We start from the raw sequence: 25,488 nt of genomic DNA on the forward strand, positions 1-25,488 counted from the left end.
CCGTCCACCAATCCAGCGGCTCGAATCGTCGGTCACGTGCTCGCGCGGCCCAGTGGTTGCTAGGGAAGCCTTCGGGGTGGTTGGGCGAGCCGCACGGGTACACGCGGACAGAACCGTTTGAGGGGGTCTATTGTTGTTATTATTATTAATTACGGAGTTTATTTGTTTATTAAATAAAGTGAAATTAAGAGTGAGAGATATCGCACTCGGGATGTCTCGCAGGACGATATTCGGGGTAATCGCGCTGCTGTTGCTGCATCTGTGGGACCGGGCCTCGGTGAGAGGTGACGATGCCGTTACTATTGTGTGTGTGTTTTTTTATTGTGCTGTAGTTAATGTAAATCTGATGTGTAATTTAGCAATGTTCCCTCGTGTAAATCCAGTGCAGCAAAAACCCGCTGTTGTACAGCACTTGTGCTGAGGAATTGTGCCTCAGCACAACCCAGCGCGCGTGGTGAAGTATGGTCATTTCTCCTCCCGCAGTATCGACTTACATGAGGTGCTCAATAACATCAAATGCACCTACAGTCGTCTATTCCATTGCATACCTGTCAACCCATACTGTTTACACCGAATTCTTGTACAGGGACATTTTCAGATCCATACGGCGTACAGCCGTTTCAACACGGGCAAAAATTTTTGTCTTTATTTGTTTGTGTTTCTTCTTTGCGATGGGACTTTGTAGGATCAACGTTGAGATTTATAAGGTTCTACGGGGTGATCAATAAGGTCTGATTTGTCTGCAATAAGGTTGGCACTGATAAGGGGTTGCCCGGTATGTAGTGGTGAGTGTAGTGGTGGTGATTGTCGATTTGTGTTTGTCCCCTGTGATGGGACTTTGTAGGATGAACGTTGATGAACGTTGAGATTTATAAGGGCACGGGGTGACTAATAAGGTCTGAATTGTTATGTTATAATGTAGGCACTGATAAAGGGGTTGACAGGTATGCGATTACATGGAGGATGTGTGCGTCTGCAAGCATCCACTTGGCACTCGGTCAGAGTGAGCATGCGTTCTATACAAAAAGTTACATATCATCACTGAAGTGTTTGCGGATCAGATAAACGTGGACGTGAGGGAGACTAAAAACAAACTACCGCATTATCCAGATTACAGGACACTCCGGAAAGTAAGATGTAATTTATTTTATTTCTACGTGACTTTACCGAAAGAACCAAAGAGTAATTCCTGCAATCACGAAAGCTTCAAATCACGTTTGTACTGTACGTCTCAAAAAAGCCGCATCGCCTCAATGAATGAAAACGCAACTTAACACCGTCCTGCTATGAAGGTAAACCAAAGACGTTTATGTGTGTGTGTGTTTTAACAGCGCTGGAATTCCAACCGCGAAGCATACTGATGACAAACTACACTGTGGATGTAATGCTTGTGAACGCGGATGCAGCAGCATCGTTCACATGCGGCGCGCATCTCTTGAACGGTGCGTGAACAAGTATACAGTGGTCGCAGTCGAGCAAATTGAATGCACACCTCTCACGCGGGCAGTATAATTTTTCACGTTTCACAGTGCGAGAATTGTATTCGAGCATTCTATGCCGGTGGTTGTGTCAATATGCGGTTATTTTTCAGAGTCGAGTGACATCACCTTGCTTTCATGTGTCAATGCATCAGAAAACTGGAACGTCACATACGGTCCACAATATTCTACAGTGGTTTGTATTACTTCAACAGCATTTTTTGTCCTAGCATTTACACCAGTTTATAAATACTCAAATATTATTATTCTGACAGTATATTTGTGTACTTTTATACAAACTCAAGGGAGCATTTAAGTAGTGCTTATCTCCTTTCTAGATTTGAAGCTTTCGTGACTGCAAGGATCCATACTCTTTGATTCTATTCGGTAAAGTCACGTAGGTAAAAAATAAAACAACAAAAATCACGATGTTTCGGCCACAACACAAGTGGCCTTCATCAGGTGAAGGGACAAACTGTCCAGCGGACAGCGTTGGAGTGAAGAAAGCCAAGCGCAGGTCGCCTTCTTTTAAGCTCAGGGGGTAAACAGAAAACGCCTTGACAAAGGAAATTAGCATAAAACACACTACTAACAACGCTTGGAATTAGCACAAGATGATAATACACCACCCTGGAAGTTTGGAATGCCACCACCTGAATAAATATACTGCACCACTGAAAATTAGTTCAGCCAAATGCAAAGCTAACCTGATTTCTAAATTCAACCACCTATCGAAGAAGAACCCAGTCCCACATATAACAAAACTAGACGTTAACAAAATCGTCATTAATCAGAGTAACACCCCGATTTCGGACAATCTGAAAACAGTACTGGCTAGAGGGCTAAATTTTGCTGTCACCCCGAAACATATCCCTGTAGATGATATCATTTCTCAGGTCGATGTAGCCCTCAAAGGCGTAGGACACATCCAAGCAGACGTTGCGAGAGCTGAAATAGCCACTATTCTTAAGAATGCTAAGAAACCCATTAGCAACATCAGCAAAAATGAACGCTCTGAACTCGCGAATTTAAAAAATAGAAATGATATAGTCATCCTCTCAGCCTACAAAGGCAACGCCACTGTAATTATGGATACAGATTCGTACAACAAAATCCAGAACCTACTCAATGATGGAAGTTACAAAAAAAAATGACCCTACTAATAGCCTAACTATAAAAACCAACAAGATCATCACAAGTTCGACCTCCCTAATCGAACCAACTAAACGTCCCTCCCTAAAACCTTCTGCTGCAAGACCCCCTAGATTTTATGGTCTCCCCAAGATTCATAAAGAAGGCACCCCACTACGACCCATCGTATCCACGATCAACTCCCCTACCTATAAGCTAGCATGTTTTCTGTCAGCTACCTTGCTACCTTTCAATGGCAAGACCTCTTCAGCAGTACTTAACTCAGCCCAATTGGTCTCTATGGACAAAGACGTTGTACTGTCCCCTGACGATATCCTTGTCAGCTTCGATGTGGTCTCCCTGTTCACCAAGGTCCCGGTACCTGATACCATTGAAATAATTGAAAATTTGGTACAACATGGACTAGACCCCGATACACCTGCGCTGGTTAGGCACTGCCTCACCAATACCTACTTTACTTGGAATGGCACCTTCTACAAACAAAATGAGGGTACCCCCATGGGTTCTCCCTTATCACCAGTGATAGCCAATGTTTTCATGGAGAAATTTGAATCAGATGCCATCCAAACTTCCACCCTCAGACCTTCCCTGTGGAAGAGATATGTAGACGACACTTTCGTCATTTGGCCACATGGCCTCCCAGCTTTGAACCTCTTCCTACACCACATCAATTCCAGACATCCTGCCATCAAATTCACCATGGAAGTGGAGAAAGATGGCAAGCTGCCATTCTTGGATGTTCTGTTTGAGAGGGGACCTGATGGCTCATTGGGACATTCTGTCTACAGGAAACCCACCCACACATATTCCTACTTGAAACCTGATTTCCACCACCACCCGACGCAAAAGAATTATCTCATCAAAACGTTATACCACAGGGCTCATTGCATTTTGGACCAACACCACCTGACCAGTGAATTAAAACACGTACATCTGGCCCTCAAGAGAAACGGATACTCTGACCGTACCATCCGCCAAGCTGTTTCTCCCTCCATACAGAAACAACCACTTGATACTCCGGTCAAAACCATCACACTACCATATATAGCAGGCGTTACTAAAAAGATCTCCAAAATCCTAAACAAACACAAGATCCTGGTCCGGTTCAATACAGTACACAAAATCCGTGACCTGATCCCATCCGTGAAGGATGTCATTCCTGACTTACAGTACCCCGGGGTTTACAAATTGAGCTGCACTTGTGGTGATTGCTATATTGGGGAGACGAAACGACATGTCTCTGACCGAATTCGCGAGCACAAATCAGATTTGAAACACGGCAAGACGAATTCTTCTGACGTAGCTGATCACTGTTACAACGCTGTGGGTGATCACGATATAATTTTCTCTGATACCAAGGTCCTTTGCAAACCGACAGGTTATCAGAGATTTATCCACAAGGCAATTCAGATTTACAAACAGACACAATTTAACTGAGAAGATGGTTTCAGATTAAGCAACCGTTGAAAAGATGTTCTAAATCGAACCAAACATTAAACTAATTTTCAGTGGTGCAGTATATTTATTCAGGTGGTGGCATTCCAAACTTCCAGGGTGGTGTATTATCATTTTGTGCTAATTCCAAGCGTTGTTAGTGGTGTGTTTTATGCTAATTTCCTTTGTCAAGGCGTTTTCTGTTTACCCCCTCAGCTTAAAAGGAGGCGACCTGCGCTTGGCTTTTTTCACTCCAACGCTGTCCGCTGGACAGTTTGTCCCTTCACCTGATGAAGGCCACTTGTGTTGTGGCCGAAACGTCGTGATTTTTGTTTTATTTTTTACCTACGTGACTTTACCGAATAGAACCAAAGAGTATGCTTATCTCCTGTTTGCAGTCCCGAACCGGTGGTGATAAGTTCAGTTGTGAAAGCAGGAACGAGGGGGTCTATCCATGGAACGACTTCTGTTTGCTTCAACCCACAAAGTGGTACTCGCTTATGAACATCAGGCACTGTCGGTGTTTAAGGACAATGCAAATACAAATTCTAAGAGTTTTTGAAGACACACCAGCCATTGTATTCACTGCATTGGCATTTTATTCAAACATGTGAAAGTCACATCACAGTGAAGTCACAACATACTTGGCTATCACTTTTAACAACAAAGTTGTAAACTAATGTTGGACAGCTCTACACACATAGACTGGGTATGTATACTGGGTTGCATATTTAAGTAGCAAAGCAGTCATCTTGTCAATGTTTAAACCTCCCAGACCAGTTACCTTAATAGAGGCTTCAAGCCCAGCTGTTTTATGGAAAAGTAACAAGCACCAATTACATCTTTTCCACTACGGTACACAACCGAGCTGCACCGGGGCCAGGTTTTTCCACTGCAGAATCCGAGCCGTGCCGCTGTCACACACAATGAATGAGGCAAGACTCCTGTAGATGATCCTGTGTCCTCTCGGTACTACATGATGTCACATGTCCCCGCTGCTGGCCCCGCTTGACCCCAAGCCAAATTCAGATGTCTTGTGCGGCCAGTGTATCAGTTTGGTGTTGGCTTGGCATGGCACATAACCAGTGCTAAATCAACTGGAACCATGAGCGACCTGTGCTGGTTCTGTTCCGGTGTGCCAGTGGGAAAGGTGTAAAAGAGACTGTGTGATCTTTTTATCAGGTTAACCTGATGCTGACACGGATTCCAACGGACCCCAAGGTTGTAGTGGAAGAGGCATTGGCAGTGAGATGCTGTCAGAGCAACAAGACTGCCACCCTACTGGTGCAGGTGTCCATCCGGCCCTTGGAAGCACGAATCGATGGAAACATCTGTACGCAACGCATCACAGATCATGCTAAATTCCACCCCACACCCCCTTCATGCACAGCCAATAAACATGTAACAATTCACCCCCTGGTAGTTGTTAAATAAAGGAGCAGTGACAGTTGTTAGCACACTGTGCTTTTAACATGGTGACCTAAATTCGATTCCTGACCATAGCTATTTAACATGGTGACCTAAATTCGATTCCTGACCATGGCTAATAACAGTGTCGAGTGATAACTGAACCAGTCCTAGCCACCCTTTTACCAACAGGCATAGAGTGGGACCATGTTGTTGGTTGGAAGTGTTCACTGCCTGGTGGAGTTTGTTGGGAATGTGATGGTTAATCAATTTATCGATCAAAATGTATTCTTAGGCTCACAATGCATGCTCCATGTGTGTTTGATTCATAGCACCCACACAGTTATATATTGTTTTTAGCATTGTGACAATTCATAAAACGGATAGATGCATATCTATAACTTGTCAGGCAGTGGTGGCGTAGGCCTGTAACCCAGCACTGTGGAGGTGAGGGCCGGAGGGTGTTGAGCTGCTGTGCCCTGGTTTGCCAGAAGGCAGTAGAGCAAATGTGGACTCCACCTGTTCCATCTAAATGGGATAAGAGTGTTGCTCCCTTGCACGCGTGGGTTTTCTTTGGGTGCATCGATTTCCTCCCACATGTAAAACATTAATAGATATATAGGCGACCGCAGAGCTTGGGCAATTGTTAGCACCAGTTCACGGCCTGGCTGCCTTCCTGCTCGTCTGTGGTTCCTCACGCTTCTGGGTCAGTCTCTTGGAGAGCGAAAACTGCATGTTACAAGTTGGAATTCTAACTTGGATGCCGGTGTAATTTAACCCAAAGTGTGGTGGAACAGGGTAGCATATGATGCGCAATTTTGTGTGATGAGTAACTAGAGAGGCTTTGTTAAAATCTTACAACACACCCTATGTTGCACTACAGCCCTGGTGACGGGGCTGCCCAACCCAGCGTACGTCCCGCTGAGCATGTGCCCCTGCGACCTCACCCAGAAGGCCTGTGACGTCGGCTGCTGCTGTGATCATGTGCGTGCCCTCATCGCCCCCACTGGGATAATGTGAATGGCTGCAGGATCCTGCCTACCTCTCTTCTCCCCTCTCATCTCTCTGCTCCACTCCACGCTCTAACCTGTCTCCTCTCATCTCGCTAATCCCGTCCACACCTCATACCTCTCACTTAACGATACCTCTCCACCTACTTTCTTACCTCTCCCCCTACTCTCTTACCTCTCCCATGTAATGTCACTCTGCTCCCTTCCATGCACTTTCAACTCCAGCAACCAAGTACTTCTCCTTTGCTCCCCCCACAGTCGGAAACTGCCTTCTAGCTATCAGTGCTATCCACACCCTCCCTGCACCAGTTTTAGACCTTTTTCCCTCAGTGACTGACTGCCTCTCTCTTTCAGTTCATCAACGGACCACACACATACTCTCAAATGTACATACAACTCCCTGATGGATGTTTATCTTCAATGAATAATTCTTGCCACTCTCTTGTTTCCCATGCGACAGACTTGCACAATGGAAAACGGCAGAATGCTTTCATCGTGCTTGCCGGGAGTGTTTGGGGGGCTTGTGTCGCCGCCATTTGAGCACCTGTGCTCGGAGCAGCAGGCACGCAATGCCCCGGACTGGTTCCCGTTCCTGTGTGTGCAGTCGCCCGCCGCCAACAGCCCCATGCTCGGCCTCTTCCACACCGACAGTCCCGTCCTAATGTGAGCCTGCGCCCACCCTCCAGATTTCTAGCATGGGACATAACGTAAACCAAGAAACTTGTTAAGACTGGCCCATAACCAAGCCATCCTAGAATGTGCTCGATCTCAACAGATCTTCAAAGCTAAGGCAGGGTTGAGCCTGGATTGTGCTTGGATGGGTGACCACTGCACAAGGTTGTCATTGGGGCTTGCGGGGGCTAGGTATTGGGCAGCGAAATAAGTGCAGAAAAAATGCATTGTTGTATTGTGCTAGTATGCCTCTGCATCTATGCTGTCCACCTTTACCGACCAACACTGACCAGTATGGTGAAATATAGTCAACAAATGAGCCACAAAGAGCATCTTGAGAATCAGCAATTGATACGCCCATTCCATAATATTGCAATGTTCTAGTGGTGGTGCCGCTAATGCAGGCATGAGGCTGACGAGAAACATGCATTCCATCAACCCAACAGGACGAGAGATGCACTGCAGACAAAGTTGGGCCAGATTCCTGCGAGCCCTTCGTTTGCCAAGGAGAGAACAGGCCAGGCAAACGCCCCCTGCTCATCAACAAACGTCCACATGGAGCAGGGCAGCCCAACATGCCGAGCCCAGAATCGTCTTTTGACCTTGCCGCGGGTAAAGCTCAAAATATACATTGCGCTCAACTCACATGAGCTTGAGTTTTTCGAGACAATCTGATCGAGTTCATGTGAATCACATGATATGCACTAGTCTCTACTTAAATTGAAAAATATAATTTACAAACAGCAACCCACAACACCAGCAACTAATGTTGATCATGTGCTCACAAATGCCTGCTACCTGTGCTTTCAAGTAATTAGGGGAGCAAATTAAATGTTTTGAGAAATTGTTTTACTTGGCTTTCATTGGCCAGGCCACGCTGGCTGGTCACTGCTTGCAGAAAGCCCCCATTTCCTTCCTGAAGGACGTCACCTCTCGCTGTGTGCTGGGTCCGCTTCAACTGCTGTGTACAAATAGCGACCTGCACAGCATTGACGCCTACTCCAAAGGTAAAAATGTCACTGCAACTTTTACTCCAAGGCAACACGCTATCACCGCGCGTGCTAGAGAGGGCCTGGGTCCCATTCTTTGAGCAGTCGACTCATGTTTCCTTTATTTGAAGGTGCCAGCTATTGAATTCACAACAAGAAAACACGCAAAGTAACGGGTTTGATTGTTCGTTAGCTGCACAGTGCTGGAAAATAAAATGTTTCACACTCGGGGTAGAAAACATACAGAGGTGAATGCCGTTTACAAATGTGCGTGTTTCTAATTGTGGTGTTTGCCGTTGACAGATGTGGACAATAAGACGTGCTTTTTGTCAGTGCTGGGAGCCTCCATGCAGCTCGCTGAACGAGGTTGGTGCTCAGATGTATGCGCAAGGCTGACAGCACGCAGAAGCCACCATTTCCATCATGTTGATATATTGTGGATGTATTGGCTAAGTTGTGATTTGATACACAAGTAGATATATAAATAAAATAACAATAGGGACATCCATCTGGCCAACAAAAATATTACCAAACTTGCATTCATGATTGAAATAAGGGCAGGCCGTACATCCCCTCCCCTTGCCACGTGTTTCATCTCAAAAGAATCTATGACTGGACTTAAATTGAATACAATGGATTGGTCAGGTGTTGCGCCAATCGCAGATGTGTAGCAACTACTGTAGCAGGTCCACAGAGGCACAAAGCATGGATATTGTCATCTGGATTACAAATCCATGTGATCTCTCAACCATTTACCTTTTCTTCTGAAGCATTGGATTAAAAAGGTGTGCCAGCATATGTGGGTGATCGATGCACATGCAGGATCATTTATGCCCGTCTTGTCCCTGTCATCCTGTTATAGAATGCTTGCCGACCTACCAATTGGACAAAATGTGCATTAACGCGGTGGTGGCTGTGACTTACGAGGTGACTTGGAAGAACTTCTCGGTGTATCACGTTCATGCCAAAATAACTTTGGCGAACGTCAGTCTTACGAACAACGGTCAGCAAATCCTCACGCACCATATTTACTGTATGGACACCTTCAATGAGAGTTATCGATGCACTAATTTTGTTTGCACTCAATATTTCAATGTCACCGTTTGAATGTTGTGATTATTCTGCATTCCAGCCCCACTGGTACAGGAATTCTCTGTGCAGTTTATAAATCCTGTCAACGGATTGCAGATTACACCTCGGTCTGGAAACCCGGGTGGGTGCTTACGCATATTTGTGAAATTTATTTAATTGAAGGTTGAACTTTTACAGAACACATTTATGTTTTTTCAGTCACTTATCAGTTAAAATGTTTCACTGTTATCATTCCTTCCCTCCAAAGGATACCTAGTGGGCAAGCCGCTGTTGACGTCTGTTAAAAACGGGAGTGTCAACCTAACTGAGGGACTCCACCTTTGGTACCCTGGTGAGTGCCTCTTCCTGGTTCCCCCCTGATATAACAATGTAAATATTGAGCAATTGTACCAGGTTTTTGCCGGTTGTGTCGAATTGCTGTCCGATGTATGCCCGGTACAACCCAATAACACGTCGAAGAGCAGTGGAGGCTTTGGACTGATCGCGAGGCCCATGTTAAAACGCTGCTCATTGAGAAAAGTGCTTCGCGTATCTCGTATCACAACAGCTGCGTGGGCAAAAGTTCGTATTGTGCGATGACATAACGCACTCTCCTCTGCTGTGATATCAGTGGGCTCCAGCCTGTGCGCCGAGGCCCAAACGACGCAGGTGAAGTTCGGCGAGAACTCAATATCCGGGTGCCTCCTCCGCCTTGGATTTCTCGACCTGAATAATTGCACTGACATCAGGTGCATGCTAAATGTGAATTATTTGATGTCTCGCGCATATTACCATGATTATTAAATGCTGCAACGATCACCCAACTGTGATTATTTATGGTAATAGACAGTAACAAATGGTGATGAATGTGATCTCTACTCAGCAATGTGTATGGAATAGACCTTTTGTCAGTCCACTGCTGGATGAGGGCCTCCCCACGATATTCAGATTGTGGCAGTTACTTGACCATACTTCACCATGCTGGTCGGTGCGGGTTAGTTAAGGTGGACAGTAGAGATACAGGAGCATAGTACAGTACAAAAATGGTTTAATATGTCACACTTCTTCTGCTGCCCACAATGTAACCACGCAGCAAATGAGATGAAAATGGAAGTATTCATTAAATTTGTAATTCATGACGTTGATACAGAACCTCTTTATGTGAATGATTGATAAAGTGCCCAATGATAGATGCCATTGTAACAATTGTGTTGTTTGTTGTAGGCATAATATCCTGCAGGAATGGCATCGCCTGGTTTCTGCAAATTTTGTTGGCCGACGTGGCAACTCCAACCCCAAGGACACTACTGAGTGGATCAGCTTAGACAAACATGGTATGTTGCTGCAGTGTCTGGACTCGTTGGCACCGAGGATGATACAATACAATTACACTTTGCATTTATAGAGCATTTAAATGTGACCGCACCTCAGGATGTTGTACAGAAACGGTGCCCATATTTTATCGTGGAGAACAGGAAGGTTTTGGGCCAGGCCTTGAACAGGGGAAGGGAGTTGACAAAATGGACGGCTGGGGAAAGAGTTTCAGACTGTGGGTGGGGGGTGGCAGCAGAGGAGAATGAGCGACTTCCCACTGAGGGTGGTGGCGTTGTTGCTAGAGTAGTAATGCGTGGAGGGGAGTAGAGTGATAAGAGAGGGGTCGGCAAGGGCGAGCGCGTCAAGGATTTGAAGATGGTGAGGGTGATCTTGAAATAGATCTGAGATTAAATTGCGAGTCTGCGGACTGCATATTGCAGTTATATGTTTACGGGTGTGGGTAAGGAGTCTGGCAACATTGTTTTTTTACCCATATTATATGTACATTGATTGCATATTCTAGATTTGCACGGTGAAATACTATTTTCGCTGACCTTTCATTCACTTTGCACTTACTAATTACGTCTCCACGGCATCGTCTATTAGGCTTAAACTATCAGCTCGTGATGAGAAAACTGCAGAATAGTTTGATGTGGTAGGGTTGAGGCGAACATATGTGCCCAAGATGAAATGCAGCCTTGTTATAAGTGATGCAAGTGGCACCCTGCAGATGAGGCTTCACGAGAGAAATGGTTGAATGCACGAATCCGATTCACTTCACCACAGACCGACCCACTCAGGTCCGAGGCAATAGCAGCACAGCGCTTGGAGACTAGCTTCACCTGTGTTCCATGGTAACGCAGAGACGATTATTTGTGACCTCTGTTCTGTAGCCCTGAAAAACGAAAGCTCAGTAAACTCAACCGAGAGGCGTGGAATGTGTGCAGAAGTGCCGGCTCGCCTGCACATCCGCGTGCTCACCGCCATGGTGGGAAACGTGGAGAGGGAGCCCCAGATGGAAATAGTTGATGTGCAAGTCAGGTAATTGATCGCACCGCACCCTTACCCGCCAGCCCAGTGCTTCCCTTGCTGCCTTAAGCTATTACAGCCTCGTTTATAACCCACGCAGCTAATAGCCTTGCCCTCATACAGCTGTGTATCTATGTTGAACTTCTTTTGCACTGTACGTAGCTAATTATGATAATCAGAGGTGCGGATGTGAGATTGCTGGAGGTAAAAAAACGTGATCAATACGTCATGTATCCAGAATGGTCTCCCCGGGTCTCAATACTGTCTATCAGGCGAGTCCTTTCATTTTAAAGACCATTTTGCTTATAGGTGGAATCCACATTACCTGGCAAAAATCACGTATGCATGCATACATGGTAATACAACTTCAAAGGTGTGCACAGACTGGCTTACATTCACTTGATGGCCACTCTGCAACCCACGGAGGGCTCGTGTGAGCATGGCGCAGTGGAGCAGTGTTACTCGCGCGGCCTCGCACGATGTGTCCTGACCCCCAGTGTGAGCAAGGCGACGTGGCAGCTGTCGTGTAGCGGCGCCGAAGGGGCGGCGTGTGTGAACACGTCGTTTTTGCAGTCCTTCCCCCTCACCAGCTCCGTGGAGTTTATCCGCGTGGCCACGACACTGACATCCCCGCAGACCAGGTACTGGGGTCGTTTTACCCACTACCCTCATTTATCTCCCATCTCCTTCTCACTCCACCCAGCCATTCAAGAACATAGGCAGCTGTATTTCTGAATGCGTCTCGGAGAAAAATGGTAAAACGTTAACACGAGAAGAGCAGGTAACATTTAGACAAGGGTGTGAAAAAAGTTAATGTGTCCCCACACTTAAACAAGCATTGGATGGTGGTCATCTCCATTTGGTGGTGCTGAGACAGCGATTAAAATTCCACCTTGCGATGGAGATGGCCAGGCTCTGCATAGAATTTCCCAAAGTGGAATATCGACCCCCGAAGAGGTGATGAGGTGATGCAATGGTCAAATGTGAAATGTGAAAGTTTTTTTTAATACAGTTTCTCTTTATTTGACAAAGGATGTTTGTGTGACAACAAAACTGAAAATCGAACAAAACATGAAGAAGGCCATCGTGGGATAGTGCTAGATGTAGGGTAACGAGTAGGGTGTTGAGGGTGGTTATTTGGTTAGGGTTGGAGGTCGGGCTAGCATCCGGAATGTGTTTCGGCCGTTTCATCAAAATGGGAATCCAGGGCCGCGGTCACGTCTTTCTCCCCCACACCAGGTTTCAACTCAACTACACGGAGTTTGACTGCAGCCGAAACGACGTGTGCTGGCCTGAGCTCGCCCTTCCGTTCATCACCACGTATAAAGGTAGGCACGGCCCTGTCCGTACGTCGATTTATTCAGCTACAGATTTTAAAATGCCCACAGCTGCAATTTTTACCCCAGGCTGGTACATTAGTATACGAATACAATGCGTGAAGCACATGCTCGCTTACGTGCGCGCTCACACACACACACATTTGGTAAGGTCTTAGATGTAAAGTAAAAAGGTGTAGCCCTGCAATTGCATTCCCACGCTACAGCTGGCGGATGCACCTCCATTAGGGTGAGCTCAAGAGAGCCACTCTATAGAGGGTATTTGGCCTGCGTCTCAAAAGTACCCACACTTTAACCCACCACAAGCCACTTGCTGAATTGACCGTGGTGGTGCACACGTTTAGACTGCTAGCTGGACAGGTTGCGGGATTTTATGAAACGTTGCACCATTGTTTAAACTGTCGTGACAAGAGATTAAACCGGCAACCTCTGTGTTGCAAGTTCAATGTGTTGTCCTTTACACCAGGGCAGCAGATTCCTTATACGTGACATTTAAAAAAAAACACCCAGTGCCTCTTATGTGGGTTGAGCGATCTTTAATGTAAACCTCACGAATTGCAATTATTTTCTGGATTTTTAGAGGGCCCACTCTGGTATTGTTCCAAAGGGAACACTGGCCATCAATGTGCTTTATAATTATACATGCAGTGATATTTTACAATTGTGTTCCAGTGTGATAAGCTCAGGTCTAATTGTATCTCACCATATTTGTGCTTTTCCTACACTAGGCCACCCAAACGGATACGCAATAGCCCAGGGAATGATCCTGGTCCTGCTGTTTGTGTTGGCGGGGCTCCTGGCAGCCCCATGGCATGCGATATTTACGTGACTATCAACCGTCGCCCTTATTTTAGAGTTAAAAAATAAACGATAATAATTTCTGTCATTTTTTTATTATGAGGATATTGAGATATTGGGATAAATCGTTTAAATTATATGTTTAAAGGTTAATTGTCACGGTTTACACAAATCTACTGGTGATGTAAAAAATTAAGTTTTGTGTGTGTGCATTTATATAAACCTAATCAGTATCGTCAAATGAGGATGCTTTATAAGGAGAACTGTTCCAGTGTTTTTGTCCACTTGAAGCTTCATTTTTGTACTGTAAAGTAAATAAAAGGTATCTTTTTAATAAAGATGTTTATACTATTATTAAAGTAGTAAAACAATGCCATGTATTCATCCAGAAAAGCCTCAGTCTTTAGACTTCTTCAGGAGAGTCCTACTTGAAGATGTTTGGCCAATCACTTTAAAATAATTGCTTTGCTCATGGGAGGAAACCCATGCATACCAGTGCATCAAAATGGTAAGCTCTGCACAGATGGGTTGGTGAACCTTTTTGCTGCACTGCTAAATACTGGAAGGTACTCTTGACCAATACATCTCACGTGGCCACAACAGCCGCTGTAACGCTGCATGTGCAGTGCAATTCTTTACCTACGAAGATGAGTGTGAACAAAACGCTCGCCAGGAGCAGCAGGGCGCCGGGATCATGAGTGCTTCTACACGAGCTGGGAAGAACAAGACGAGCACCTTCATAAAAATCACAGTTACTGAACAAAGGTCCAGAGACCCAAAGCACCAGCGGGCCAGCATGAATTAGCACCATTGATGGTACGACAGATGAGAGTTAATGCATCCCTTGAATTGAGTAAGGTGCATGGGACTGTGTTGCACATGGGTTGTTCCATCGCAAGGGATTATCTTAAATTAAGAACTTTTGGAAAAGAGACGATGGGTGGGAATTTCAATGCCGAGCAGTGCGAGAAGAGAAGCAGAATGAGACACCGACAAAGATACCCCCCCCCTCGTATAGCCTTAACAGACTTGGGGCAAGTGCTGTTTGCGAGCACCTATCAAGGCCGGCACGGCACACGAACGGCTGGGTGATCAGCATCACACCTGGCCACTTTCGTCTCCCTAATGGAAATGTTTACACACCGCACCAGCTACTCATTTCAAGCCGAGTTGATCCTGGGAAGGCCCAGGATCAGTTCAGATGATCGTCACTGGTGTTGGCCATGAGCAGGAATCTACCTCGGGTCGCAGCTCAGCTCACTAACCATTTCACTACACTACCACTCCTCAGCCACCTCCCCTTCTTACACAAACACCTCTCAGCTCTTCATTCTCCTACGCTCTTTCAGGTTGCACCGCATGTTGTTTGTCATGATGCCCGTTGTTTCACTCCATGTACTTTCGAAGTTTCTTCAGATTGAAGGAAGCTCCCTGAAGCTCCCAGCACGTGGAGCAAAACGTCAGACATCACGCCAAACAACAATGCCGTACAACCTGAAAACACCGGAGAACTATACATCACAACCACTAAAACCTACATGAGCAGAATCTCCTTTGACAATTGCCCATATAGTTATTCTCGTCCATAATAGAGGTTTTTGGGTTAGATCGCATCAATAAATTTAGAAGATGGCATGTTCTGTTTACGTGACAACCCGTACTAGTTGGCTGTGTCGGGTGGTGGCGGGTTTTAACGACACAACATTTATATATTCACGCGATCTAACCCAAAAACCTCGTAGATGATATTGGTCGCGAAAGCCTACGTGTTAAACTAGTTATTCTCGATTTGCATTTAAACTTACCGTCCATTTAAGGCAAGCAGGAGAGCATTCTTTGGAACTATGCCACTAAACTGGGCCTGTGTGGCCCTTGTGGAACCGGCTTGGAAGGTTTTTCCAGGACTGGCTGTGTTATTTTGTCCAGATCCAAGTTGGCTGGTCTGTCCAAACACCGGTTGGGTGTTTTGTTTCGGAGCTGATGTGGGATTCTGCCTTGAAGCAGGTAACTGGCCGGCCGATTTCGTGGTTGTTCCGGGCACTGGTTGGTTGTTTTGTCTAGGAGCCGATGTGGGATTTTGCCTTGAAGCAGGTAACTGGCCGGCCGATTTCGTGGTTGCTCCGGGCACCGGTTGGTTGTTTTGTCTCGGAGCCGATGTGGGATTTTGCCTTGAAGCAGGTAACTGGCCGGCCGATTTCGTGGTCGTTCCGAGCACCGGTTGGTTGTTTTGTCTCAGAACCGATGTGGAATTCTGCCTTGAAACAGGTAACTGACCAATCGATTTTGTGGTCGTTCCGGGCACCGATTGTACTGTTGGCACAATGCCCAAATTGACCTGTGGCATAGATCCTGGCGGGACAGTGTTAGAAGGGGACCCGAGCTTCAGCGAGGCGACCGCTGGATAGGAGCAGGAGAACTCGAGATGGATGCGTTTGGCTCGCCACGACTCGCCCACGTTCTCAACGCTCAACACGGCGTTTCTGAAGACGATGGATGCGTTTGTTTCCTGGAAAAAGGGGCATCACAGAAAAACGGATGTCTCGAAAAATATATAACCCACGACATTTGATATTCGCACCATTCTTATAGAACAAAGCTACCATTAAGGTGCTTTGTTTCACATCGTCTCTGGTAGCTTAAAAGTAGGGGGCGACGCTTCTGTGTAATCCGAATTGAGTTATTTTCTTGCAATTTAATTTGGACCATGATGCTGGCACACAGTGGCCGACTCGTTTCGATGGACGGCAACGGATCTTTAACATCCACTGTCACCCGCAATATTAACCAGGGCGGCCTGCCGGATTCAAACTGCGAACCTCTGCAACAAGCTGAGAACGCGCTATATCACTGCCCGATAATGTACAGCCATCATCACTCCACTGCTAGATGAGGGCCTCCTCGCACACCATGTGGGTCATGAGGGTTATTTGACCGTAATTCACGCTGGTTCAGTGCAGGTTGAACGCGTGGAGCATAGATGTGACTAGTATCATCCAGCATTGGATTCTGCTGCACTATCAACATAGGCCCTCAGCAGCCTATAACACCCGAGGTGTGGTGGCATCAAAAGCTTTTGGCCTTCATGACATCTCCACCTTGAGAAATGGCAGTGGTTTGGGGAGACCTTCAGTCAATAGTGGATCGACCACGGCCAAAACAACGATTGACGATGCTGACGTGGCGTATACAGTGAGGGAAAAAAGTATTTGATCCCCTGCTGATTTTGTACGTTTTCCCACTGACAAAGAAATGATCAGCCTATAATTTTAATGGTAGGTTTATTTGAACAGTGAGAGACAGAATAACAACAAAAACATCCAGAAAAACGCATGTCAAAAATGCTATAAATTGATTTGCATTTTAATGAGGGAAATAAGTATTTGACCCCCTCTCAATCAGAAAGATGTCTGGCTCCCAGGTGTCTTTTATACAGGTAACGAGCTGAGATTAGGAGCACACTCTTAAAGGGAGTGCTCCTAATCTCAGCTCGTTACCTGTATAAAAGACACCTGTCCACAGAAGCAATCAATCAGATTCCCAACTCTCCACCATGGCCAAGACCAAAGAGCTCTCCAAGGATGTCAGGGACAAGATTGTAGACCTACACAAGGCTGGAATGGGCTACAAGACCATTGCCAAGCAGCTTGGTGAGAAGGTGACAACAGTTGGTGCGATTATTCGCAAATGGAAGAAACACAAAAGAACTGTCAATCTCCCTCGGCCTGGGGCTCCTTGCAAGATCTCACCTCGTGGAGTTGCAATGATCATGAGAACGGTGAGGAATCAGCCCAGAATTACACGGGAGGATCTTGTCAATGATCTCAAGGCAGCTGGGACCATAGTCACCAAGAAAAATTGGTAACACGCTACGCCGTGAAGGACTGAAATGCTGCAGCGCCCGCAAGGTCCCCCTGCTCAAGAAAGCACATATACATGCCCGTCTGAAGTTTGCCAATGAACATCTGAATGATTCAGAGGACAACTGGGTGAAAGTGTTGTGGTCAGATGAGACCAAAATGGAGCTCTTTGGCATCAACTCAACTCGCCGTGTTTGGAGGAGGAATGCTGCCTATGACCCCAAGAACACCATCCCCACCTTCAAACATGGAGGTGGAAACATTATGCTTTGGGGGTGTTTTTCTGCTAAGGGGACAGGACAACTTCACCGCATCAAAGGGACAATGGACGGGGCCATGTACCGTCAAATAGTGGGTGAGAACCTCCTTCCCTCAGCCACGGCATTGAAAATGGGTCGTGGATGGGTATTCCAGCATGACAATGACCCAAAACACACGGCCAAGGCAACAAAGGAGTGGCTCAAGAAGAAGCACATTAAGGTCCTGGAGTGGCCTAGCCAGTCTCCAGACCTTAATCCTATAGAAAATTTGTGGCGGGAGCTGAAGGTTCTAGTTGTCAAACGTCAGTCTCGAAACCTTAATGACTTGAAGATCTGCAAAGAGGAGTGGGACAAAATCCCTCCTGAGATGTGTGCAAACCTGGTAGCCAACTACAAAAAAACGTCTGACCTCTGTGATTGCCAACAAGGGTTTTGCCACCAAGTACTAAGTCATGTTTTGCAGAGGGGTCAAATACTTATTTCCCTCGTTAAAATGCAAATCAATTGATACCATTTTTTACATGCGTTTTTCTGGATTTTTTTGTTATTCTGTCTCTCACTGTTCAAATAAACCCACCATTAAAATTATAGACTGATCATTTCTTTGTCAGTGGGCAAACGTACAAAATCAGCAGGGGATCAAATACTTTTTTCCCTCACTGTCGCGTGCGCGAGCCGATCGCGACACAGCCCCTCTGTGGTACCACTAAGCCCTCCCTGCCGCACCCCCCTTCGCCTTACACTCAGGGTGCTGCCGCAGGGGTTGTCGTGCGGCACCAAGAAGCGCACGTAGGGTTCGCCGGCATAGCAGGCTGCGCTCGGTGCACAAGCCGGGTTCAACAGCTGTAGGTCGGCGCCGGTGTGGCCCAGGGCCTCCAGCACGCAGCGCCTCAGCAGCACTGTCATCTCGGAGGGGCCGCACACTACCACGGGGTTCAGCGGCTCTGTGGGCAATGTATAGGAAAACAAACGTAGAGTTTATTGCTTCGAGGCAAATACATTCAAATGATTGCTGCCTCGGTGAAAAGTTCAGTTCACATGCACCACAGTTGTAATGTCCATTAAATGTCCCTTCCTCTGCCTGCCTGGCAGTACAAATGAGTCCACCGGTTAGACGATCGGCAGGTGGCATGCGATGGGTTCAGGGTTGTCTCGTCTACAATGAAGTGTCCCGCAACAAACACAACTGTCAAGTTTTCACTTGGGCTCCCAGTGCCTCTGGGAATTCAAGGCAAGAGCTCATGAACCAAAGCACTTTACCAGAGCTGGAACAGATTTTCGGGTATGGGCAGTCCTCTGCAGCAGCCGCTGTCTCTGTAAACACAAGACGCACAAATGTTACTACTACGTACGTTTTCACAGTTTTATATATATACATAGCTATCTGATGTTTTCAGGTTGGTCAGTGTTGTTCTTGGCATGATGTCCAACGCTTTGCTCCATGTGCTAAAGCCATCCGGTACTACACTCTAACCTATTCTTCCATTATATATCCCCCCCCCCAGATTTAAATTCACCTCTCCAGCACATGTAGCAAAACGTCGTGAGACACCATGCAGAACAAGCACACAAGGTACAACCTGAACACATATCCGACAGATGCACGTGAATGTTGAGTGCAATCACTGGTGGCATCACAGATTACGAAACGTTTAAAATCTGTGTGCATTCTCTTTGGTTCTTTCGGTAAAGTCACGTAAGTAAAAAATAAAGTTAATCAAATCACGACGTTTCGGAGGCAACACAAGCTTCTGTCATCAGGTGTAACTAGCACAGCAAAATTACTGTAAAGGGAGATATTTGTAATAAGAGATTATTACATAGGGTAATTTTGCTGTGCTAGTTACACCTGATGACGGAAGCTTGTGTTGCCTCCGAAACGTCGTGATTTGATTAACTGTATTTTTACCTACGTGACTTTACCGAAAGAACCAAAGAGTATGGATCATTGCAGTCACGAAAACTTCAAATCTAGAATCTGCGTGCGTTTTACTCACGTCCGTCCACAGGATTACCAGTAATCCAACAGGAGAGGCTGATCAACATGAATATCCTCATCTTGGACTTCATTGGATCGGCGAGGAATAAAAGAAGACAACGTAGCACTGGGCACACGCAAAACCTTGACGTCAGGTGACTGTGCCTGTGCAGACTCGACAAAAAAACTGCACTAAATTTGATTTCGTTTGGACCACACACAAACACACACAGGCGTTACGTCGGCTCACCATTGAAATGAACTCTAAGGAGACGACAGTTTTAAATTCAAGACCAGTTGGCCAAGTGTCAAAGACACACGCCCCTTCTCCGAGGCCTGAGGCTTTCCCGGGCCACAAGGCATTCTTCTCGCAGTTACCGCTCTGCCATGCAAGGAATGTTGCTGACACTCGTTTTGTGTTTTTTTTGGTAGCGCAAAATTACAGCAATGCGACACGCGTTTACAAACTGAACACGACAACAAAGCTTAAAAAAAGATTTTCTCTTTATTTATAATTCTGAACGAGAAGACAAAACAAAACGGCGATCATGAACGTCATCACTAAAAATCAAAACTGTCTTGACGTACGTATGACAAATAGATCGATCTGTTCGAGAAAATGACACCAAAGCACATTTTTTAAAGTACACACTAAAAAATACGCCCTTTGACAGTGCCTCAGTAGTGTCATTTGAATCAGATTTCACACTCCCATTGTCAACACAAAAACATAACATTAGTGTTAATTTAATTCTGATATTCAATGTATTTCTTCCAGCAAGTGTCCCATTCCCTCCCATCCTTGTCATGTAACCTCGTTTTCGACGATGTTGGTTACGTTACAAATTAAAGTTGCTGTTGTAGACCGTACCAATGAGAGGTGTGTGCTCAGTTGGGGGTCGGGTTTCCACCTGTCCTGATTTTTCCCAGCACCTCTTTTTGAGGTAGTTGGTCCTGGGAGATCTATCCGTCTTCCTGGGACATTATAAGGCTCGGATTTTGTCAGCTGCGCAAAAAATACACCACTCAAGACAATGAATTTAACAAGTTATTTTTGAAATTCTTCTTCCCATTAGTCCTGGGTTTTTGTGTACCTCTGGATGGCTTGGCAACTCAAGAGGGAGGTGGGCTGGTTTTGCCAAAGAAAATTATAGTAGATTTTTTTTCACGAGCCCACGATAGACAGCTCCTCCCGGTCACGGCTGTCGGACATGCTGCTCACGAGCCGCCCCAGGAAGGCACGGAACTCCTCACTCAGGCTCTCCGGTGCTTCCTCCAGATCGGATATCACCAGCGGGAGCTTGGAAAGGGCCACCCCTGTTGTGGGGTAACAGGGAGCAGGGCAGACAGAGGAGGAGGGTGTGTGAATGTGCAGGAGAGTTCAGACAATGCGACCTTGAAAGAGAAAATTATGGTTTGTCCCTCAATTTTTATGTTCAGGCTTTATGATCATTACACATGGCATTTTCATCTTCGTGCAATTCCATCAATATGAAGAATGGATTGTATTACCAAAAAAAATGAATATTTGTGTATATAAAGGACCTAAATGTGACCGCATAAATAATAAGGAAGACCTTTTCCAAAGTAGAGGATGTGCCAGGCAAAACAACTGCTGCAGATATTGAGTGATTAAAACAGTTCATCTGAAGGAGTACCATAGGACTGCAAGAGATGGCAACATCCAGCAGTGCATAAACAGCTCAAGATGAAGAGGAGTTCTTTGCCCACAAAAGTCTCGAGACTTTCCCAGGAGAACACTACTATGGATATTTGGTGCATTCAAACATAAGGATAAATAACAGAGGCAAGCAGAGCTTCTGATGTTCTGCCGTCCACAGTGAGTGTTTTACACACCTGATAATCGTGGCATGATCCGCCAACCTCCACATGCAAAGCACTGGCTTGTAAGTGCGATGCGTCATTATTGTCACCACCAACACCGTAAAATCCAGGTGGAGCGGCACGCTCACCGAGGCCCGGCAAAGGGCGGCTGGCGTCACTGCCAGGCTTGTGGTGCGCGACCAGCAGGCACTGCGATTCCTGCAGGCGTGGCTGCAGGACGAAGGCGGTGTGCCACGCCTCCAGCTCGCGCGCGTGGCTCGCCTGCTCCGCATCGAACACCAGCATCACGCCGCTCACGTCCCTCTGCAGCGCCGGCCAGCAAGCCTCGAACCTGGTGGCATGAGCATTGCAGCCACTTCACCCAAAGCCAATCCGGCACCCCACGCATCAAGTCAAGCGTGGGAGTATACGCCGAGGCAGGGTGTAGAGCAGCATCCATCCTAAAGCGCCAATACCCAGGGTCCCTCCTGGCAAGCTTCTTTTAACTTATTTCTCACCGTACATAGCCAACTGTGCTAATTGGAAGTGTGGGGGAAAGACAACCAACAAAAAACAGTTCTTAAGAAACGAGTTTTCAATCTAGATTTAAAACGGCATTGCTCCAGTGGCTTCCTAATATCGGAAGGAAGAGCATTTCAGGTGGCTGCAGAAGCGCATCTCAACACGCGCGATTCAGTGGCTGTCTTTGTTCAATGGCTCGCCAAAAGCCGCTGCGAGAACGATCGGAGTTCGCGTGATGGTTCATGTTCCTTGACGAGACTCCTTTCTTAGGAGTCCCGTCCCTCCTGGCAGCATCTCCATGGAAGCTTCCTTCCGAGGGGCGCCTCCTGGCGGCACCAAGTGGGTTCCCTTCCTATTCCTGAGTCTTGATGATGGAGGTCGTCCCCTCGGCCTCCAGTAACCTAGTCCGTGTGAGGTTTGCCCATACAGTGGGGCTGTCGGACTCACTTCATGTCTCCACTGCAGTCCCACAGCTCCACCTCACAGGTCACCGCCCTCCCACTCACGTCCACCGTGCCGCTCTCAAACTCCAGGATGCTGCATGTTTGATAACATAACATCACAGACACAGGCAATCGACAATCTCACTACAGATTATTGCAGTCATGGCTACCATACTCTGTAGTTAGCTGAAAGAACGGGAGGCAGCACATGACTAGCAGCCGCAGCCAGAGCCATAGCGAGGTATAGTGGATGTGGTGTGCCAAGTGCATATATATTGTTCGGGTAACCAACCCGTAAAGTCCCAGCTGAAATTAAACCCCAATTAGAGTGAAGATTTTCTTGTTTTCTTTTAAGGGATGATTTTTATGACGTCCCAAAACTCTGCTCATTACTTCTCGTCGAGTGGCACACTGTTGACGAACAGAGGTTAAACTTTTTCTCCCAACTATTTTCATGTTATCCGCTTAGCGAGTAATCGATGCCTTAAAATATTCAGACAGCCCAGCTCTCGGGACCGATTACAAGCATAGTAAATAAGGCAGGAGAGTTGTGAAACTCACCGCACGCCCTGCGTGGGGCTGTATTCACCCCCCACCGCCTCCGTGGCATCGCCTAAGAAGTTCGCCATGGTCGTCTTGCCGCTCTGGCGTAGGAGAAGACACAGGGGCACGAGACACAACATCTTACATGGATCTCCGTTGCAGGTGATGTCTTCAAGGGAACATACATGTTACACATAGAGCACGTTTTGTCAATCCACTGCCGGATGCGGGCCTCTCCACACCTGGGCTATCTGACCACATTTCACCGCGCGTTCAAGTGCTAAGTTCATTTAGTTTAACCGTGTGGGGCATCAGTCTGCCAGTCCGCGGCAATGATTACGACGCATTATAATGTGTAGGTCACTTCACAACAGGGCCAATTTGTACCGTGATGCCGGTACACTGTGGCCTGCTTTTGCGAACGACGCCAGAGGGCATCTTTAATGTCCACCGTGAAGAAGCCGGCAGCGCGTGGTGGTAGCAGCAGCATGATTATTGTTAATATGTACCCCCAGCAATAATAATCAGGGCGGCTGCTGGCTTCCAACCGTGAAACTGTGCAACCACTGAGCGACGCCTTGGTTCGTGAGGGTTGTCGAAGGCGGGGATGATCATATACGTGGGCGTACAGAAGTACAGTCAACAATGACTTGTTCTGCTCTGCCCACCAGGTAGCCCCGCAGCCCTCTGGCAATCTGTCTGTGCATGGTGGGTCAGCAGGTCACCCGTTCAACTAATATCCTAGCCAAGAAACTTCAAAGTATAGGCGCATTCTGGCTGGGTGAACTGGTCATAGACGTTTTACATAACTGTAAAGTGTATGCATTTACGTTATATATTACTGGAGCTGAGTTCGTGATTTTTTTAAAATATTTTTTTTCAAATTTTTGTTTATTTGTTCGGCATTTTATTGTATTGTGGAGCTGACGACTCAAGCATTTCGCTGCACCCGCTATAACATCACCTTCACCCTGTATGCGACCACATAAACGTTAAGTGAACTCTGCAAAACGCTGACATACGGTGGCACTTCAGCGCTCAACAATTGCAAATCATTATTTGTGAAACGATAGTATGTACTGCATTACGAGATCGTGTACTGTACTTACCTTTACAGGACCCACCACCAGTATCTTGGCTTTAAACATGACGCTTTGTTTTGTCCAGGAGATATTGGACCCACCAGAACGAGCACAATTTTTACAACTTAAAAAACACACAAATCCACATTCGGCAGGTCGCGCCGCTAGGGGCTGGCGCCGAAACCCCGCGGGAGAAAACTATCCGAGCGCCGAGGTCTCGACAACTCCCCGTAGGGCCTACTCGGAATTTGAGCGCCCCAAACTTACGAACGTAATAACTACGCTCGCATTCGTTTAGAGAGAGAGATATATACTAAAAAATGATTTTAAACTTCATGAAAATTGCGCCGACGTGCGCGTGCCCGGTTGTTATGGTGAAGGTAAACGCGTCGCCCTCGTTCGGCGCGGCGACATTCGTCTTCGCGGACAGCGGGCGGCCGCGTTCGCCAACCGCACATTCGCCGCTTGCTTATTCGTCATCAAGTCGTGGGTCAAATCCACCCACCGCGGGACGGATGTCTCCCTCCGGGAGGAGTCGAGGCGAACTTTATATCCCTCCTGGTCTCCCTCCGGGGGGAGTCGAGGCGAACTTTATATCCCTCCCGGTCTCCTCCGGGGGGAGTCGAGGAGAACTTTATATCCCTCCTGGTCTCCCTCCGGGAGGAGTCGAGGCGAACTTTATATCCCTCCCGGTCTCCTCCGGGGGGAGTCGAGGAGAACTTTATATCCCTCCCGGTCTCCTCCGGGGGGAGTCGAGGCGAACTTTATATCCCTCCCGGTCTCCTCCGGGGGGAGTCGAGGAGAACTTTATATCCCTCCCGGTCTCCCTCCGGGAGGAGTCGAGGCGAACTTTATATCCCTCCCGGTCTCCTCCGGGGGGAGTCGAGGAGAACTTTATATCCCTCCCGGTCTCCCTCCGGGAGGAGTCGAGGCGAACTTTATATCCCTCCCGGTCTCCCTCCGGGGGGAGGCGAGGCGAACTTTATATCCCTCCCGGTCTCCCTCCGGGGGGAGTCGAGGCGAACTTTATATCCCTCCCGGTCTCCCTCCGGGGGGAGTCGAGGCGAACTTTATATCCCTCCCGGTCTCCCTCCGGGGGGAGGCGAGGCGAACTTTATATCCCTCCCGGTCTCCCTCCGGGGGGAGGCGAGGCGAACTTTATATCCCTCCCGGTCCTGCGATGCGATAACTCATCCCGCCTGTCCAGTTAAACGCTCGCGACGCCACTTAGCAAGTTCACGTAAAGCGCAGAATCAGCCGATAAAGCCACGCTCGATGTCCGAATCAT

At 47.0% G+C, this 25,488-nt stretch overlaps 3 protein-coding genes and 1 long non-coding RNA gene across 8 annotated transcripts; 2 read left to right on the forward strand and 2 right to left on the reverse strand.

The window, feature by feature from the left end:
• The first annotated feature begins 55 nt into the window (after positions 1–55).
• On the forward strand, positions 56–14,029 carry LOC116939203 (tectonic-2-like). 4 transcript variants are annotated; one of them, XM_032947334.2, is made up of 18 exons: positions 56–284; positions 1,332–1,442; positions 1,592–1,674; positions 5,247–5,397; positions 6,355–6,455; positions 6,942–7,144; positions 7,600–7,765; positions 8,025–8,160; positions 8,446–8,508; positions 9,005–9,145; positions 9,275–9,355; positions 9,482–9,565; positions 9,845–9,962; positions 10,438–10,547; positions 11,421–11,568; positions 12,054–12,197; positions 12,796–12,884; positions 13,622–14,029. In XM_032947334.2, the coding sequence occupies exons 1-18, from the start codon at positions 212–214 to the stop codon at positions 13,720–13,722; spliced, it is 2,103 nt and encodes a 700-aa protein (XP_032803225.1). In that variant the 5' UTR covers positions 56–211; the 3' UTR covers positions 13,723–14,029. The 4 variants fall into 4 exon arrangements, with proteins under 4 accessions (XP_032803225.1, XP_032803226.1, XP_032803229.1 ...); XM_032947335.2 differs by having other exon boundaries at positions 57–277; XM_032947337.2 differs by lacking the exon at positions 56–284 and adding an exon at positions 355–499.
• Positions 13,739–19,935, reverse strand: LOC116939204 (uncharacterized). The gene is made up of 6 exons (XM_032947339.2): positions 19,806–19,935; positions 19,069–19,122; positions 18,550–18,752; positions 15,497–16,197; positions 14,331–14,404; positions 13,739–13,995 (listed from the first exon to the last, which is right to left on the reverse strand). Exons 1-6 carry the CDS (start codon positions 19,876–19,878, stop codon positions 13,985–13,987), a joined length of 1,116 nt encoding a protein of 371 aa, XP_032803230.1. The 5' UTR covers positions 19,879–19,935; the 3' UTR covers positions 13,739–13,984.
• On the forward strand, positions 18,747–20,792 carry LOC142919947 (uncharacterized). The gene is made up of 2 exons (XR_012938587.1): positions 18,747–19,381; positions 19,818–20,792. It is a non-coding gene; the product is annotated as an uncharacterized LOC142919947 (long non-coding RNA).
• IFT22 (intraflagellar transport 22) lies at positions 20,273–25,189 on the reverse strand. Of its 2 annotated transcripts, none has more exons than XM_032947344.2 (5): positions 24,228–25,189; positions 23,137–23,219; positions 22,580–22,669; positions 21,644–21,962; positions 20,273–21,103 (listed from the first exon to the last, which is right to left on the reverse strand). In XM_032947344.2, the coding sequence occupies exons 1-5, from the start codon at positions 24,264–24,266 to the stop codon at positions 21,074–21,076; spliced, it is 561 nt and encodes a 186-aa protein (XP_032803235.1). In that variant the 5' UTR covers positions 24,267–25,189; the 3' UTR covers positions 20,273–21,073. The 2 variants fall into 2 exon arrangements, with proteins under 2 accessions (XP_032803235.1, XP_032803234.1); XM_032947343.2 differs by having other exon boundaries at positions 21,760–21,962; positions 24,228–24,912.
• Between the last annotated feature and the right edge of the window lie 299 nt (positions 25,190–25,488).

Source organism: Petromyzon marinus, chromosome 5 (genome assembly GCF_048934315.1).
Source record: "Petromyzon marinus isolate PM22_M1 ecotype Great Lakes invasive population chromosome 5, UKy_Petmar_22M1.pri1.0, whole genome shotgun sequence".
Taxonomy (NCBI): domain Eukaryota; kingdom Metazoa; phylum Chordata; class Hyperoartia; order Petromyzontiformes; family Petromyzontidae; genus Petromyzon; species Petromyzon marinus.